This window comes from Xenopus laevis, chromosome 7L, assembly GCF_017654675.1.
Source record: "Xenopus laevis strain J_2021 chromosome 7L, Xenopus_laevis_v10.1, whole genome shotgun sequence".
NCBI classification, from domain to species: Eukaryota; Metazoa; Chordata; class Amphibia; order Anura; family Pipidae; genus Xenopus; species Xenopus laevis.
Window position 1 is genome coordinate 66,379,768 of NC_054383.1, and position 18,641 is coordinate 66,398,408.

General features: G+C 37.6%; 1 protein-coding gene across 2 annotated transcripts in view; it reads left to right on the forward strand.

Moving 5' to 3' along the window:
• The window catches only part of ube4b.L (ubiquitination factor E4B L homeolog), a 73,317-nt gene extending 58,168 nt beyond the window's left edge, over positions 1 to 15,149 (forward strand). For both annotated transcript variants that reach the window (XM_041569135.1, XM_018225629.2), the window contains 14 exons: positions 313 to 426; positions 520 to 718; positions 3,580 to 3,718; positions 4,168 to 4,267; positions 4,760 to 4,887; positions 6,145 to 6,243; positions 7,577 to 7,812; positions 9,046 to 9,172; positions 9,416 to 9,560; positions 10,392 to 10,526; positions 10,612 to 10,803; positions 11,039 to 11,213; positions 11,776 to 11,922; positions 14,012 to 15,149. In XM_041569135.1, the coding sequence (XP_041425069.1) occupies positions 313 to 426; positions 520 to 718; positions 3,580 to 3,718; positions 4,168 to 4,267; positions 4,760 to 4,887; positions 6,145 to 6,243; positions 7,577 to 7,812; positions 9,046 to 9,172; positions 9,416 to 9,560; positions 10,392 to 10,526; positions 10,612 to 10,803; positions 11,039 to 11,213; positions 11,776 to 11,922; positions 14,012 to 14,073 (1,998 nt within the window). In that variant the 3' untranslated portion in view covers positions 14,074 to 15,149. The remainder of the gene's footprint in view (positions 1 to 312; positions 427 to 519; positions 719 to 3,579; positions 3,719 to 4,167; positions 4,268 to 4,759; positions 4,888 to 6,144; positions 6,244 to 7,576; positions 7,813 to 9,045; positions 9,173 to 9,415; positions 9,561 to 10,391; positions 10,527 to 10,611; positions 10,804 to 11,038; positions 11,214 to 11,775; positions 11,923 to 14,011) is intronic.
• The last annotated feature ends 3,492 nt before the right edge of the window (positions 15,150 to 18,641 follow it).

Genomic DNA, 18,641 nt, shown 5'->3' on the forward strand with positions numbered 1-18,641 from the left:
CTTATGGTTACTGTAGAAGGCAGTAGGTCAAGTCAAATTAATAGCAACCAATGTTTTGTGAATATATTAGAGGTCAAAATCTGGTTCACAATTTCTGCATCTTTGAACTGATGATTAATGTAACAAGCACAAACACATCCCAGCATAAAAGCATAGACAGATGCTCGCCTTACAGGGTTTTGCTGTTGTTTTTAATTATTAAGTGGCTTAACACAGGGTCACTGTCATTCAGATGTTAGCATATATGTTGTGTTACTGAGTTGAAAAGTATTATTCGAATGTGCATATTTTTTTTTTTATTTTTTTTTTTAGCAAGAATTGTTCAAGATTATACATAGTATACTGCTAAATGGAGAAACCAGAGAAGCTGCCCTTAACTATATGGCTGCTCTTGTTAATGCCAACATCAAAAAGGCACAGATTCAGGTAAGAACAACCTGCCACCAGATAATGTATTTCTTACATTTTGCAGCATGAGTAAACTGAACTTTACTTTTAATGCATACTTCTAAATTGCAGACAGATGATAGACTGGTTTCTACAGATGGCTTCATGCTTAATTTCCTATGGGTGCTGCAGCAGCTCAGCTCTAAGATTAAGCTGGAGACCGTGGATCCTATGTATATTTTTCACTCTAAGTGCCGCATTCTCTTACCCAGTGATGAAACCCGCATTAAAGCTTCAACCGAGGAGGTGACTAGCTGGATGTCTGATCTAAGTAAGTTTGAGATTATCATTTTTGCCTTTGTACCCCTTTAAACAGGTGACCAGTATACAGTTAGGTCCACAACAGTGGTGGATGATCTCAGAATCATTTCCATCAACAGCCAAACAAGTGAACAGCACTCACCAGCAAGTAGGCTTATCAATATCCAAGTCTACCATAAAGAGAAGACTGCATGAAAGTAAATACAGAGGGTGCACTGCAAGGTGCAAGCCACTCATAAGCATCAAGAATAGAAAGGCTAGATTTGACTTTGCTAAAAAAATTTAAAAAAAACATTAAAAAAGCCAGCACAGTTCTCAAAAAAACTCTTTGGACAGATGAAACCAAGATCATCCTCTACCATGGCAAGAAAAAAGTATGGAGAAGGCGTTGAACAGCTCATGATCCAAAGCATACCACATCATCTATAAAACATGGCAGAGGCAGTGTGATTGCTTGGACGTGCATGGCTGCCAGTGGCATTGGGACACTAGTGTTTATCGATAATGTGACACAGGACAGAAGCAGACAAATTAATTCTGAGGTGTTCAGAGACATTCTGTCTGCTCAAATCCAGCTAAATGCAATCAAATTGATTCGGATGTGTTTCATAATGCAGATGGACAATGACCCAAAACATACAGCCAAAGCAACCCAGGAGTTTATTAAAGCAAAGAAGTGGAGTATTCTGAACCCAATTGAGCTGCATTTCACTTAAAATTTGGACAGAAAGGCCCACAAACAAACAGCAACTGAAAGCTGCTGCACTAAAGGCCTGTCAGAGCATTAAAAAGGAGGAAATCCAGAATCTGGTGATGTCCATGAGTTCAAGACTTCAGGCTGTCATTGCCAGCAAAGGGTTTTCAACCAAGTATTAGAAATGAACATTTTATTTTCAGTTTTTTAATTTGTTTAATTACCTTTGAGCCCCTGAAATGAAGTGATTGTTTTAAAAAAAGGCTTTAGTTCATCACATTTTTATGCAATCTTTTTGTTCAACCCACTAAGTTAAAGCTGAAAGGCTGTAGTTCAACTGCATCTGAGTTGTTTCATTTAAAATTCATTGTGGTAATGTACAGAACCAGAATTAGAAAAAAAATTGTCTCTGTCCAAAGATATATGGACCTAACTGTGCTTCTTGCTGAAAGGTTGCCATAGGTGAAGACTTTATTAGCCTTTCTATTTTCTTTGGATTGTTATGTTACATTTGTATGGTTTACTTTTATTTGTATATGGTTGCTTCATCACATATAGTAACATCATCTGAATGGTAAAATGACTCTATTGAACATTCTTATCTCATTTATCTGTGTAAAGCAAGGTCCTCTTTGTACTTAATTATTGGTCTTCTTCTACTTACTGTGCGCACATTTCACCTTGCTGATTCCTGATCCCATTTAGACTAAAAACTTTGTTTTCTAAACAGGGCCCATATGTTGGTTGTGTTTTTATATGTAATCTTTATGTTCAGTATACACACTCTGCATTATAAATACATGTTAATAAAAATTAATAAAAGTTTCAGCTGACACAGCTAATCATTTAAATGCATGTTTTTTCTTCCAAACTCAACACTTTCTATCAACCAATAATGCTTTTACTTTGCAACATCTTTCCTTGCTTAGAGGGATATTAAATTGACATATATATTTTAAGTAGAATTTTAGACATTCAATTTTCCTTATGTGTTTAATCCTTTGAAAAGTCTTTCCCAGTTAATAAGTTGCAGGGATGCTCTTACACTGCCAAAGTTAGCAAGTTTAAAATGTTTCGTCTTGATTATTCCGTTATACACCTTACGTTGTTCACCTTCCAACACTTTTTCTCAGTTCAGTTGGTTTCAGATAGTTTACCAGAAACAGACTTTTTTCCTATTGCTTTCTATTTTCTATGTGTGACTGTTTTTTTTTGTTGTTTTTTTTTGTTGTTTTTTTTTATAAAATTGAAGTCTAAGGTGTCATTTTTCACCTTCTAAAGCAGCTCTGGGTGGGGGGTCTAAACTATTCTAAATTGGTACATTTAGTTGATACATTTCTTATCTTTAGCCCTGCTGAACAGAATCCCTGGGTTTCATAAGGCAGCTGTAAGAATTGATACAATAGTTGTCAATACTCCAGAGATGCTGCTGAAAAATGTATCAACTAATAGTTGCAAAATTGTAACCGTTTAGTGTCTGCACCTGAATTACTGAGCTGCCAGACTGAAACACCAGAGACAGTGACATTAAACTTAGATTTTGGAAAAACAGTAAAAAAATGTAAAGTAATGGGAAAAATTCATTATTTCTGTTAAACTATCTGAAACCAACTGAACTGAGAAAAAGTGTTGCAAGGTGAACAGCCCCTTTAACTAACTCATTGACTGCATGATGTCTTCCCAAGAATAGGTGCTACTAGTTGCAAAGTCATAATGCAAAATGTAAGAAAATATTTAGATCATGAAAGACCTTACACGACACTCAATTTTCCCAACTGCAAAATAGATTACTGGTTCTTATTTTGCTAAAAATTGTCTAGAGTGCAGTGGGGACTTATTTCACTGCCTACTTTCTCATTACAGTTAAAGTATTCAGGCTAACTGCACACAGATATTTGGCCCACAGCTGTCATTTGGTGGAATCCCTATTTGCCTGTCACTGCTCATAATGTAATTTAATAGAAAGTGCTCTGGCTGACTCACATAGAACAGTGGCAGACAAACCTTTCATAAAAGCACTAAAAGGCTTTTTGGTATATGAGAGAAAAAGAATGCTGTCCAGATGCATAATAATCTTATCTTACATTGTGAATACAACTTGCAAATACAGTATTTTGTCTTTGATAGTGCACCTATATCAAGACTCTTTACTGACTATATTCATTTGTTTTTTCTAGGTAATGATCCATCTTTATTTTCGGAACCCAAGTTTCCAACAGAGTGCTTTTTCCTGACTCTTCATGCCCATCACCTAGCCATCCTACCCAGCTGCCGTCGGTACATCCGTCGCTTACGGGCCATCAGAGAACTTAACAGGTTGGTAGTTTTTAGCTTTATGGTTTCTTTGCTTTCTGTGTGTGTTGTTCTTGAAGCCAGCACCTCTGCAGTCACCCTACTTGAGAAATACTAATTCAACCCCTTAATGTTTTGATGTTGATTTGGCACATTCATCTAGTAAAGGATACTTTACTCTACTGTTTTATATTTGTGCATGATGTAATCATCCAAGAATGGGAACGTGGAAACTCAAACCCACATATTTAGCAAGGGAGGTATGGGGGCATTTTGTTGATTGTCCAGAGCTTTCAACCTGTGCTGATGCCCTGTAACAAACAAACAGAGTAAAACTGCCAAAAGGACTTATTTTTTGTTTATATTCATATTTCCGCTCCATTTTCTAAAAAGTAGTTTCAGCGGTAATAAAAAAAACGGTGCACCTTCAATGTGTTTTGCTTTGATTCAGTCTGTCATGTGTGATTTTACAGGACCGTGGAAGAGCTTAAGAATAATGAAAGTCAGTGGAAAGATTCCCCATTAGCAGCAAGACATAGAGAAATGTTAAAGCGCTGCAAAACTCAACTCAAGGTTTGTTCTTACATTTCCTTTTTAGTTCAGTAGTCTAGTGAAAGGCATTTCAATTCAAGGTGAACGTGGGGCATTGAAAGAAGGTGTTCTCGTTTGAAAATTGATGTAGATGGGGTTTAGACTTTGAGGGCATGTGTTATGATGAAATTACATGCAATGAGTGTACCATGATTGCTGTTTTCCCTTTAAATTCTTACATTTCTTTTTAAAAGCACTTCTTACAACAAACTGGACTAATGTAATAATACTGAACACTTTTCCACTGCACTTTTAATAGACTTGCCTTTCATAAATACAGTATTCTACCATTGGTATGTGTCGTTTAGTTACTGCACCAGGTTTATGTTCCCATAGTTCTTAAATGGTGAAGATAACTGACATTTCTGCTCTAGATTTCCACGAGGGGCTGTTCCTTCTATTAATCTTTATTGTTAATATTCAAACATAACAGTTCTTCATATGGTTCAACCCTATTGGTCCTTCAAATTGCAGAAGCTGGTTCGCTGCAAAGCCTGTGCAGATACTGGTTTGTTGGATGAAAGTTTTCTCCGGAGATGTTTAAATTTTTATGGAATGGTGATCCAGCTCCTACTACGTATCATGGATCCTTCATATCCAAAGTGAGCTTCTGTTTTTGTTGTTTTTTCCTCCTCTGATTAATTGACAATTGTTAAGGGATTGAAAGATCACATGAAGTAAAGTAGGTTAGAGGGATTCATCTAGAAATTTTAATTAGGTTTGCTTTTATGGACATCCAGTTAGATCAGTGACATTTCAGAACTGAATGAACTGCACTATAGTAATTAGGCTTGCCTTTTACATCACTGTGTATTCAAGACATCAAACATTCCTGGCTTGCCAACATCTTCCACTGCTGTGGTTTCTAAGGTGAGCATAAGAGGCTCTCAAAACTGCTTTTTGATTCATCATGGACATGAGTAATTTACTCACCCAACTATAGCTTAAAATTCTACAGGACAATTCTTCCTAGTGTTTGCCTGGAAGTACTTCTTGGTTTACTTTAGCATGCTGCTTTTTAGCTTCTAGTACCAACATATTATTCAATATAATATGACATAAACACACTATTGCAGGCCAAAACAACTTATTTGTTGAAAAGCCCTGAAGTCACTTGTGGTAATTCATACAAGAATGCCAAAGAAAGCATTTTTGCATGGCTTACCATGGGTGACTTTAGGACTTCTTTGTAATTCAGGTGGTTTGGAGCAGGCACCTGTCTAACTTCTGGGTATTATTAGATGTCTTGATTTCCCAGATTCTGTAAATAAAGAGAAAATATACCCACTCTTAAAATGAGATCATTCAGTTGGGCTTATGTTAAAAAAAAAAAGTTGTATAAATAAATATTTTGTTTACTCAACCGTAACCGATTCTACAAAGGGGGGTATATTTCCCTTTAATGTGTATTGGAAAGTTGCTTAGAATAATTTTTTCACTGTGCAAAAAATTGTTTTTTGGATAATTAAATTGCTATTGCATTCTAAACAACTTACCTTTTATCTACTTTTTATAAAAGGGCACAACATCCCTATAAGAGCTGGTTAATTTAAACTAACCACACATTGAATGTGCATTTAAATCTTGTCCAGAAAGTTTAAAATAAATTGCAAAATCACAACAGAATATTATCTACTATAGCTTGATGTATATATTTTACTCCAGTTACAGTTCCCCTTTATACCTGTGTTCTAGGTATTATTCAGCTTTAAAGCTATGGTTTCTAAATGTATTGTTTTTTGCTTTGTACTGTCCAGTGAACAGTACAGTGAATTTGTTTTAGCAACTCATCATCTTTTATTGTTATTGCTATGGATGTTGTTTATAAATTTCTCTATTTTTTTCTCCTCTTCCAATAGCATAACACTGCCTCTAAATATGGATATACCCAAAATGTTTGCAACGCTGCCTGAGTTTTATGTAGAAGACGTTGCTGAATTTTTGTTTTTCATTGTGCAGTAAGTATATTGTTTCAAGTTTGTTTTGTCACTAGCAAATGTATGTTTACATAGTATCATGATGAGTTGGGTATAAAAAAGACACATCAAGTTCCACATTTTATGTCTATGTATAACCTGCTAACTGCTAGTTGATCCAGAGGAAGGCAAAAAACATGTTTATTAATGATTGAGATAAAAATATAGAGTAAATTTAAAAATTAAAATTATCCTATAAAATTGTAAATTCTCTGATTAGTATTTCGCATAATACAAGATATTGACCGCATAAATAATATTTTGCTAATGAAAGGCCAACAAGGCACGCCAGTAGCCACATATTTCCCAAGATATGATGACAAATAGGTCATACTTTCAAGGTAAAATTTTACATAATGGCACACCAGGCAGTTTTTCAGCAGAGAAAAGCCTGTCACTGTCAGTGCAACCTGCTGTTGACTTCAAAGACATTTGACACTCTGCTTGTATAGTTCATTTTGGCACTAAAATGTATGTCTAAATTTATAGGCCAAAAATCATCTGTATTCTGGAATAATACATTTTTGGAACTGCATGAACTGACAAAGGCACTCAAAGCAAATAACCCATACCACCACCCTTCATGTGAATGGCCCTGCCAAGCATGGCTGCTCTGATCATGCAGGCCCATTAGCAAAGAACTGCATCAAAAAGTGAATAAGGTCAACATGGGCCTCCTATGTGATTTAGATTAGTGGGTTCAGGCGAAATAATCACATCACCGTAAAGAGATTGAACATTCAGTTATCCATTAGACAAGCTGAACAAACACATGGTAAAGAAAGTTACCCAAAGTGCCTCAGTCATAAAACAATACAAAAAAGTTACATGAAAATTTTGATATGTGGTAGTTAACTCTTTTGGAGAAATCTTGACCATTGAAGCTTGACCATGCCACTTAAAATTACTGGGAGATTAAGCTTTGACCCTGGCCAGTGCTCTTAAAAAAACATTTTGGCCTAGATTTTATACTGCAGAACGTGCTACAATCATTTTATCTATTCTTTCCAATAATCTCCTGTACCAAATGATGGTGCCCGCAGAAACAGTAAAAGAATTTCTGTACTGTGCATATGCTTGCCAAAAGTGAAGGAGATAATCATTGGGAAAACATCTAGAGGGCATTGGTGCACTCTGCAAAACAAACTCCGGGCTGGAGCGGAGTGCCAACCAGAGGTCTCGGATTAAAAATTAGAATTAGAAGAAGTCTTGTCTGCTAGTTTTTTTTAATCTTTGTTTAGTGTATTCCTAAGCATATTATAATGTTATGCTAACAGCATTGTTTGTCATGTTTTTTTTTTGTTTGTTTTTTCAGATATGCTCCTCAGGTTCTCTTTGAACCCTGCACGCAAGATGTTGCAACATTTTTGGTTGTGCTACTGTGCAATCAGAACTATATACGAAATCCTTACCTTGTGGCCAAGCTGGTAGAAGTCATGTTTGTGACCAATCCTGCCATCCAGCACAGAACTCAAAAGTTCTTTGAAATGATAGAAAGTCATCCTTTATCAACTAAGCTATTGGTCCCCTCACTTATGAAATTTTACACAGGTGAGGAATTGGTGAACAGAACACAATGACAGGGCACTTTGTCAGACAATAAAGACAGGGAGTTCATCACTATTTATCCTCATGATAGTTGTAGTCATAATCATCGGGGTGAATCTTTTTGTTCATTTTTAACTGCAGTGCTTAAAGGAATAGAAACACCAAAAATTTTTTTAATGGAATGACAGTATAACTTACTGTTGCCCTGCACCACTAAAATTGGTGTGTTTGCTTCAGGAATTCTACAATAGTTTATATTACAAAGCTTCTGTATAGCCATGGGGGCAGTCATTCAAAGCTGAAAAAGGAGGCACAGGATACACAGCACATGACGGATAAGCTCCCTAGTATATAATGGAATTCTTCAGAACTTATGGAAAGACCATCTCCCATAGACTCAGTTTTATCCTAAAAATCCAAATTTTTTAAAATGATTAGTATTAAAACAGTACTTGTGCTTGATCCAAACTAAGATATAATTAACCCTTATTAGAAGCAATGCCAGTCTATTTGGTTTATTAATTGTTTACATGATTTTCTAGTAGACTTGAGGTATTAAGATCCAAATAATGAGAAGAAAATCTTTTTTGCTCTGTGATACTGTGCTTAAATGACTTCACCGTTTTCTTTCTGTGCATTTAGTGTGTATAAATGAATACTCAGTAGTCGCACATTAAAGGGGCCCCTTTTCAAAATAAGTTCAATTAATGGAGCTTGTGCTGAACATACATTTTGCTTATTGTTTTAATCACAAAAAAATCTATTGTGTTTGATACACTGGGGAATTTAAGCTACTTCAGGTTTGGTCCTTCCAAGGTAGATAATTAGGTTTATAGTAAATTTTAGAATAAAGATTGACCTCTGAAAAATGTTCCAAGAACAAATAAATTAGTTTGCAGTTTTTCAATATCATACTATATTTAACAAATACTATTTTGCTGTTCATGTCCTACCCCTAAATTCCTTAATCATTTTAGCTATTATTGGGTGTATAGTCATTCCTGGAAAGTTTTTTGTGAAGTGCACTCATTGATACAAATGAGATCTTTGATGCAACAGTGTTAGATTACATGCAAGTGTATTATTTTTTATTGCTTATAAGTCTTTACATTTTATCCAGTTGAACTTTAATAACTCTGTAGATACTGTAGTTGCTCTTTTCAATCTTATCATTAAAAGAAATAGATCATTGCTACTATACGCTCTTGGAATGTTTTTTTCTTTCTTTTTTAATAGATGTGGAGCACACAGGTTCCACGAGTGAGTTCTATGATAAGTTCACTATTCGTTATCACATCAGCACTATTTTTAAAAGCCTGTGGCAGAATCTGGCTCATCACAACACTTTTATGGAGGAGTTTAAGTGAGTAGTATGATTTTTTTTTTCTTCTAATCATTTTTTCCTAAATCTTTTTGTTTAATGTTTTTTTGTTTCTTTTTAATTAAAAAATTATTATGACCATTATCATAGTTGACTAGTTAATTTATATTAGCACTGGCAATTGTAGCTTTAAAAGTGTTTGAATAAATTGTACTAAAATACCAGGGTGGTACTAGCTTTAAGTTTGTGTATCTGAAGTTGTTTTTTTTTTCTTTTTTCCCCCAGCTCTGGCAAGCAGTTTGTACGTTACATAAACATGCTCATAAATGATACCACGTTTCTCCTGGATGAGAGTCTAGAATCACTTAAACGCATCCATGAGATGCAGGAGGAGATGAGAAACAAGGAACATTGGGAACAGTTGCCACGGGTGATTTTCATAGTCATATCTGATACGTTCACACTCAATATAGGTCTCTTTGTAGCTATATGTAACTAACAGTATATTTTAAGGATATATTGCATCATTACTCATCCTTACTACACATAGAAAACTTGCACGCATAAAATGGGTGCCTTTGAGTGAGCCTGAGAAATAGTTGTATCAGAGTACAAGCTATTAAAATAAATTTGAGTGACACTTTTCAGAACCTAGTAAGTGAAGGATAAGAACAGAAGAATGATGCCCCAGGGAAGGGAAAGTGAAAGGTAATATTAGAGTTCTCCTTGTGGATGGTTTATAATCTGAAAATAATAGACTCTCCTCTGTATTTATTTATTAACAATCCTGATTCAATCAAAAGTATAGTGAACCACGCAAATAGCATGAAAACCAATGACCTCCGACTTTAAACTTTTGGAAAAAACTAAACAACAGGGTTCTTCCCAGTCAAAAGTTAACTTCTACCTTTTCTCTGCAGAAGGCAACATGGGAATATGCATATATATTGTGAAAGGACGAGGTCTATTGATATATAAGGACAGAAACTGACCAATAGATCTTTGTCCACGTTAGGCTGCCCAATAAGACATACCCGCTTCGCCAATACTTTGAGCCGCCTAAAGGAGACCCATCCCTTCCTTACCTTCTCTTTCTTCCTTGGAATATTCCGAAGCTCTACCTCTTTGATACTTTATCTTCCTTCTTTCTATATAAATGGATGTTTAAACTGCAATAAAGAAAATCTGTTAAAATAAATGGAGATGCCTTTAAACGTACATGCACATTTTTTATGGATCTTAAATTGTCTTTTGTGTTTAGGATCAGCAGCAAGCACGGCAGTCGCAACTTGCTCAGGATGAGCGTGTTTCTCGTTCATATCTTGCTCTAGCAACTGAGACTGTAGATATGTTTCACATCCTTACTAAACAAGTACAGAAGCCTTTCTTGAGACCTGTAAGTATCACAGTTTATATATGCGTTCTGCAGAGTCCTTCTGGAGTTTCCAGTTTTAAAATATATTTTTATTCATTTTCTTTAGGAGCTAGGGCCCAGGCTAGCAGCAATGTTAAATTTTAACCTCCAGCAATTGTGTGGACCAAAATGTCGAGACCTGAAAGTCGAAAACCCAGAGAAATATGGGTTTGAACCAAAGAAGCTTCTGGACCAGCTTACGGATATCTATTTGCATTTAGATTGTGCCCGATTTGCAAAAGCTATTGCTGATGACCAGGTTTGTGTTCACTAAAAACAATATATGTATTATTATTCCTCATTTCTTCTTTAACCATCATTTACTGAAACCACGCATAAATTCCTGAACTCTCACGTGGGCTCTGTATCTGCTTGCTGCCAATCATTTTCTGTTGCTTTTTATTTTCTTTTTTAAAACCCCGATTGGTGAATGATTGAGACCACAGGCTCAAGCATTAATAAATTATTGCTTTATTAGTGTATTATTATTGCAGAGATCATACAGCAAGGACCTTTTTGAAGAAGTTATTTCAAAGATGAAGAAAGCTGGAATTAAGTCTACAATTGCCATAGAAAAATTTAAGCTGCTTGCAGAGAAAGTGGAAGAGATTGTTGCCAGAAATGCTCGTGCAGAGATAGATTACAGTGATGCTCCAGATGAATTCAGAGGTGCGTTAACATATTGCTTCTGGTCGCCTACAAATGTAGTGTCTCACAATGTACAGTATTTGTAATGCACATATTTTTACTTATTTTTAAGTCAACTGGTAAAGAATACCAAGTGAAAGCACAAACATTGAAGTTATTGAATACTAGCTTGTTTCCTGACAGGGTTTTTATTTAGTTCATTGATCCCAGGTGCACAGGCATAAACATCTTACCCTACTGTTTTAGGCTCTAGCAACTTGATTCTGCTGAACATGCTACAGCATGCATGTACTATCATGTAATCAAATTTTTGGCACACACGGTATAGTCATTGCAGTAGGTTTATTTCTTAGCCATGCCACTGACATTTTTTTGAGTGCGAATCTCTGCACCCATAAGTGGATATGCGTTTGGCTCTTTTGTGACAGTTAAGCAGTGTACTTCAAAATATGAAGCTGTTTGCAGCAGTTTTATTGTATAGACCATGCAAAATTATTGCAAATAAATTCACATATAATAGATATCATGGTTTAATTTCATTGTTGTAGAGATTGTTCAGTTGACTTTGTCTTTAATAATGCAGATCCTCTCATGGACACACTAATGACAGAACCAGTGAGACTTCCATCTGGGACCATCATGGATAGATCTATCATTTTAAGGCATCTCTTGAATTCTTCCACAGACCCATTTAACAGACAGACACTTACAGAAAACATGCTTGAACCAGGTATAAATATTCTCCTTTTAATTACATACTGCCAAACTTGGCATGTCCTTTGCCAATCCATATCACTCATGGCCACAGCGAGGTAATTATTAAAGGGGTTGTTCACCTTCCAAACACTTTTTTCAATTTAGTTGTTTTTAGATTGTTCCCTAGAAATAATGACTTTTTTCCAATTACTTTCCATAATTAATTTTTTACGTTTTTTCCAAAATCTAAGTTTAAAGTTGAATGTTAGTGTCTCTGGTGTTTGAGTCTGACAGCTCAGTAATTCAGATACAGACTCTAAACTGTTACAATTTTGCAACATTTAGTTGATACATTTCTCAGCATCATCTCTGGCGTATTAGCAACTATTGTATCAATTCTAACAGCTGCCTGTAATGAAACCCAGAGATTCTGCTCAGCAGGGACAAAGATAAGAAATGTATCAACTAAATGTATCCATTTAGAACAGTTTACAGGATCGGCGACCCCCCCTCCCAGAGCTGCTTCAGAAGGAGAGAAATTACACTTTATACTTCAATATTAGAAAAACCGTGACACATAGAAAATAGAAAGTCATTGGAAAAAGTCGTTATTTCTGGTGATCTATCTGATAACAACTAGTTGTTTGAAGGTGAACAACCCCTTTAATATTAGAGACACGGACACCAGAAATTAAACTTTTTTTTTACATCTATCATAATATTGCCTTTAAAAGCTACTTATAACTGTGCCATGAAGTATTTGCACAAGGTTTTTTACATTACCTGTCTGATGCCCCAAGTTCCTGTGTAAGGGGGCTGCCATATTTGTGAAGCAGGAGTCCGTTAGCATTAGAAACTTTAACTGACAGGCTGAGATGGGACAGTCAGGTTGGTCAGTTTTAGAAACTTCAACTAACAACAACTTATACAACCAAACCTCTCGGCAAAAATTATCAACATGACCTATAGGTAACTTTTATTTCATATTTTAAAAAGTTGTTTTTTAGTGTCAGTATCACTTTAAGGGTGGTTAGAAGGAAAAACCAGAAGTAGTGCATTTGCATTTGTAGTGGTTGAGGTATTTACACATATGGAAATATGCTTGATATTTTTCATGTTTCATATGCAGTTCATTGGTGTTAAATTGTCTTTGGGTTTCTAACTATAAGGTTGAGTATGGTATCTGGACGTTCTACAGTATATTAGACTTGTCATCAGCATAGTAAAATAAAAAATCAATGGATAAAATAATGGTGGGGTTTTAAAGAAGGGGTGGGCATTTGTGTATAGCAAGTCATCTCCTACCTAGCCAATAGTTTATAAATATTACACAGTTTATTATACAGATACATTCAAGGCATACTGATGTTAGAATACAAAGTGTTTAACTTAATAACAATGAGAAATGTTAAAAGTATTGTGTTCATTCACTTCTTTATTTATTTACTTCTTTAATTTTTAAATTTGTTTTCGGTTACTCCCCTATTTTTTTCAAAGCCTGTCTTATTTTAACACAGGTTTTAGGCTTTGTCCACACCAGGCGATTCGGGGAGATTTAACGCCTGGCGACTAATCGTCTCTTCTTTGAGCGTTAAGATATACTCCCAGGATCAGAGCTTCTTCCACTAGCAAAGCTAAATCAAAAAGTGCTTATCTTAATGACTTATAAATATTTACTACGCTGCTGCTTGGAATGCCTCTGACTTGTCAAATAATGATGGTTGAAAGTATGTTTCCCTAGCGGCTATTTGAATGTTATCTAGGAGAGAGAAAACAAGGGACATCTGTCACTGCCCTATAACCTTGGCTGGTTCTGTCACAATGCTGTATCTCAATAATAAACAATATTAAGGGTAAGGGAACACGCTAAGAATTGGGGAGATTTAAGGGTGACTAATTTCCCCGAATCTTCACGTTTTGTCTCTGCCCTAAGGCAAAATGAAAATAGGGAATAATGATGGGGCCTACATTTACATTATAGGGCACATATTAGAAGATGATCATTATCTATAGAAAGGCAATACTTAATTCTTTCAGTTTCTTTTATCAGATGTCTTTTTAGATTTTAATGGTTTTAATGGAAACTAGCATTTACATATAACCGGTGTGTTCTTTTTTTTCAGTGCCAGAACTGAAGGAAAAAATCCAAGCTTGGATGCGTGACAAGCAAAACACAGATAACTGATTTCATATTTCTCTGAAAACTTTGTCATGGCCTAAGGCTGCCCTCAAAGCAAGAGATGGAATTCTGTACATATATTTAAAACAATACCACAAAATTGAAAAGGTCGCCTCAATAAATGGTTTTGGGGGTATAGTTTCTTGAAAAGAGGGCCAGCATTGCAGCACCTACAGCAGATAGCTTCTGTATTTTAGTGTGTGAAATTGGTGAACAGAAATGATCAAGTTTGCTCTACAAACTTATCAAAAGCCAACAATCTCCAAGATATCCCCTGTTAAGTCTTTTGTTTTCCTGCTGCTATTGTTTTCCTTTATTGCCTTGGGATATCAGCATCCCTCATCTAAGATAGGATGCAGAAAAATATGTGAAATGCAATAATGAATGTTGAATTAACGGTCACAATATCCTTCCATGTAATTCACCCAGCTGCAAGACATCCAACCTAATTCAGGGACTGAGGCTTCTGCTTTATAATGTGATAGATGAATTTTAAAACAATATAGTCTATGGTTTAACAAAAAAAGGCTTTTTTTTTTTTACCAAGGTTTTTCCCTCTGTAGAAATATATTTACATGCAAATGTTCACCTATTATTCTTCCCTTAGAAGCTGGCATTCATTTCTATCTTGAGAGCTCTCTTGAAGTTTGCAAAGGGAACAGATCTGCCAGGTTACAAACACCTTCCCTGCTTTGCACCCCAAGCCCACATGGAGGAGATTTCATTCCCCTGTGTCTGGAGCACCAATTTGCATCTATTATTCAGCCTTACCAAAGTGAATGGTGCCAGGGGCTCTGGCATGTGCAAAGTTTTCTCTGTCTTTGTGTGTGTGTTTTTTTTTTTTTTCTTCTTTTTTTAAAGGAAACATTTTGTATTAAAGCCCTTCAAGGCATACTTGAATTCCTGTACTATCTTTATTTGGAAAGGCAGGGAAATTTTAAGGATTTAGACTTTTAAAACAAAAAAAATGAGAGAAACATGTCTCCTCTTTTTGCCCCCTCTAATCTCCATTCCCTTGAGAAATTATCCTTTTCAAGTTCAGTTCCAGACTTAAAATATAATAAATGGTGATGACATTCAAACGCAAGCGCACTGTGTATTTCTTCTTTTTTACTTTTCCAGGTATAGTAACACTAAAAGAGTCTAGAATCTGCAAATAAAATATTTCTTGCTATCAACCGTTACTTATTTTGTAAAAGAGTTATGGCTGTAGCGGGATTTTGATCACTTTAGCAGCAAACAAATTTTACATATTACAATGCACAAAGAGACCAAAGCACTCATAACAAAAGCAAGGGGTGGCAATGACACATGAGGGTACTTGGGTGTTCAAGTGAAGTTGGAATGATTATGGGGCAATACTGAACACTTGGTTCATAATCAGTATGCTTGTGACAAATGGTGCACATCAGGGTCGAGTCGATGGCTAATGAAATTTTGTCATCTTCCCACTATGCTGGAAACCACTTTGGCAACGAAAATTGACTAGTGTGCATTTGCGCTATCTTTTGGGACACTGTTGATACTAATTTGTGTGTTATCAGCACATTGCATTGAGCAATTTTAAAAAGAAAATTTTTATTTTGTTACGTCACTTGGCAGAACTTACTACAGAGAGAGCTCCTCCTTGGGGTATGAAAACACCGCCCACCACAATAAAAAAAAACTCCTCTCATTCCTCCCTATAAAGGCCCCTTCCCACCAGGCACCCTTTACTGTTTTTTTCCTACTGGATGGAATACATCGTTCAGCAAACGGAAGAAATGAAGATGATACTAAAAGGTTTTACGGACCCCTTTCATAATACTGTGCCTCCATCATCATAATATTTGGAGAAAATCGGGCGCCTGTCAGATGACTGTGCCCCCGTGATAAAGAGGATGGAATGAACCGGGCGCTTTTCAGATGATTAGCCCCCGGGAAAGAAAAGTTGGCCTTAAAGGGGAAGGAAACCTCCTCGGCGCTAACCCCCCACCCCCCCTCCCGTGTATTGCCCCCCTCCCTCCTCCCCCCTGGCCTACCCCTCCCGCTGGGCAAATGCCCCTAACTTGTTACCCTTCTGCGCAGGTCCAGTCCAGGGAGTTCACAGGCGACATCTTCTTCCTCCTTTGACCGGCGCATGCGCAGTAGGATCGTTTCGCCGGTACGATCTACTGCGCATGCGCAGTAGATCCGTACCAGCGAAATGCTCCTACTGCGCATGCGCCAAAACGCCGGTCAAAGGAGGAAGAAGATCGCGTGGAAGAAGATGTCGCCTGTGAACTCCCTGGACTGGACCTGCGCAGAAGGGTAAGTAACAAGTTAGGGGCATTTGCCCAGCGGGAGGGGTAGGCCAGGAGGGAGGGGGGGCAATACACGGGAGGGGGGTTAGCGCCGAGGAGGTTTCCTTCCCCTTTAAGTTCAGGGCACCGCTCTGCCTGTGCGCATGATGATCACTGGCACCAGAGGCGAGGTGTAGCCTCTTAATTCAGTTGATGTTTGCTCTTTCTGGAAGCAAAATTGATATGAATACAAGGGTATGAAGGACTTCAAGGCTGGAAGTTCAGGTAAGTTTTTGCTACATCCTGCACCTAAGAGAGATGTCTAATAAGAGAAGCCTTGTGCAAACTAATTAACAGGCTCTTAAAGGACCAGAACAATAAAAAAAAATGTTTAAAAATAAACACCAAGACAAATGAAACTTTTAAATAGCAAAGCCTTTATTAAGAAATAACTTGCAGAAAGTCCACTTCCGCTCCTCTTCAGAAACACACACACACACGGTTAATAACGGTGTGTTTTCTGACCTTGTCTCTGACGTTCCTTTCGTGCTCTCCTTTCCTGCAATTTCCCGGCTCCTGGTGTGACAGCGGCACCAAGTTTGTTCCTGTGCTGGCGGCGCTCAACTAGCAGCAGCGGGTCCTCTCGCTTCCCTTCCACTGGCCTGGCCGTCAGAGTCCCGACGCACACTTGTTCCTGCTACTGTTTTGCAAGGGAAACAAGCTAAGCCTCCCAGCCTTTCACTGTGCATCAGCTTCCCTCCTGCGATCTCCTCATCACTCTCTCTCTCAGTCTCCACTACTGTGTCACAGAAGCACGGGAGTCTGGCTCAGACGAGCTATACAGCGTTTCCCGAGCGCTGCTCTCAGGCAGGAAACTGAGGGAACTTCTCTGCCCTCTTGCCTGCTTAACCCCTGCTACAAGTCAAATGTAAACAGTTAATGAGCTCTCTGCCTTCAAATTTTGTTTTCGTCCAGGGTTAAATAGCAATAACCTGGCTGATGAAATGTGATGTATTTATATATGTAGTCTGTGTATAACGGTTAATGTGTTTTATCCACGAGATCCCACTTCTGTGACACAGTAGGGGAGGAGGGGAGACTGAGAGGGAGGAGAGCGGAGGAGGAAAGCTGATGCACAGTTAAAGGCTGGGAGGCTTAGCTTGTTTCCCTCGCACAACAGTAGCAGGAACCTGCCTGTCAGTGAATAGCCAGGGAGGAGAAATCGATCGCTGCAGTATGGATGGTCGCCTTTTCTGAACAGGAGCGGAAATGGACTTTCTTTGTTATTTCTTAAGAAAGGCTTTGCTATTTAAAAGTTTCATTTGTCTTGGTGGTTATTTTTCGTTGTGCACGAATTTTTAAACATTTTTTTTAATGTTACTGGTCCTTTAATACTTGATTATATTCACCTGCAGCTTACAATGTTTCTGTGGCTAAAACACCTTGCTGGGTGCAAGGTAATTAAGGCAGGACTGCTATACCCATGTTGATAAAGCCAATGCTATTGCTTCATTTGCACAAGTGGCCAAAACAACTTGCTGGATGCAAGGTATTTAAGGCTGGACTGCTATACTCCTGTTGATAAAGCCAATGCTATTGCTTCATTTTCACAAGTGGCTAAAGCAACTTACTGGATGCAAGGTAATTAAGGCAGGACTGCTATACTCCTATTGATTCAGGCCCGGATTTGTGGAAAGGCCACCTAGGGCGGCAGGGTTTTAGGGGGGCTGCATGCTGCCAAACCACACCCACATTAGTTAAAAAACAGTGCGCTGGAGATGCAACCATTTTTTTAAATTTCCCGAGCGCCAATCCCTATTGCTCTGGTCCAGATGATAAAAGGGGAGGGGGGAGGGGACAGGGGCGACGAACAGCAGTGGGCCTAGGGGCTCCCACTATGTAAATCCGGCCCAGGCTTCATTTACACATGTGCCTCAGCTGCCTTACTGTATCAGCATATTATGTCTTGTAGTCTGCCTTATTTATTGGCAAGACTAACACAGGCGTGACAGAATGGAAGCACTTCTAATCAGCATTATAATACTGCCTCAGCACTTCATCTATGTTGCAGCTGCTCCATAATAATATATGCATTTCTGCAGCTACACTGTAATATGCATTAAGGCAGCAACTTGGTAATAATATATGATTTTACAGGTCATCTGGGTTTAGGCACATGCCTTCATCTACCAGTGCAAGTGTAAATAGTTACACTTCTGAATGACTACCTACCCATCCTGGCTCTAAAGAAGCTTTGCTCAGAAGCAGGCGGAGCCTATCCTGAAAGCCCCTGGCTCACAAATCTACAGGTGG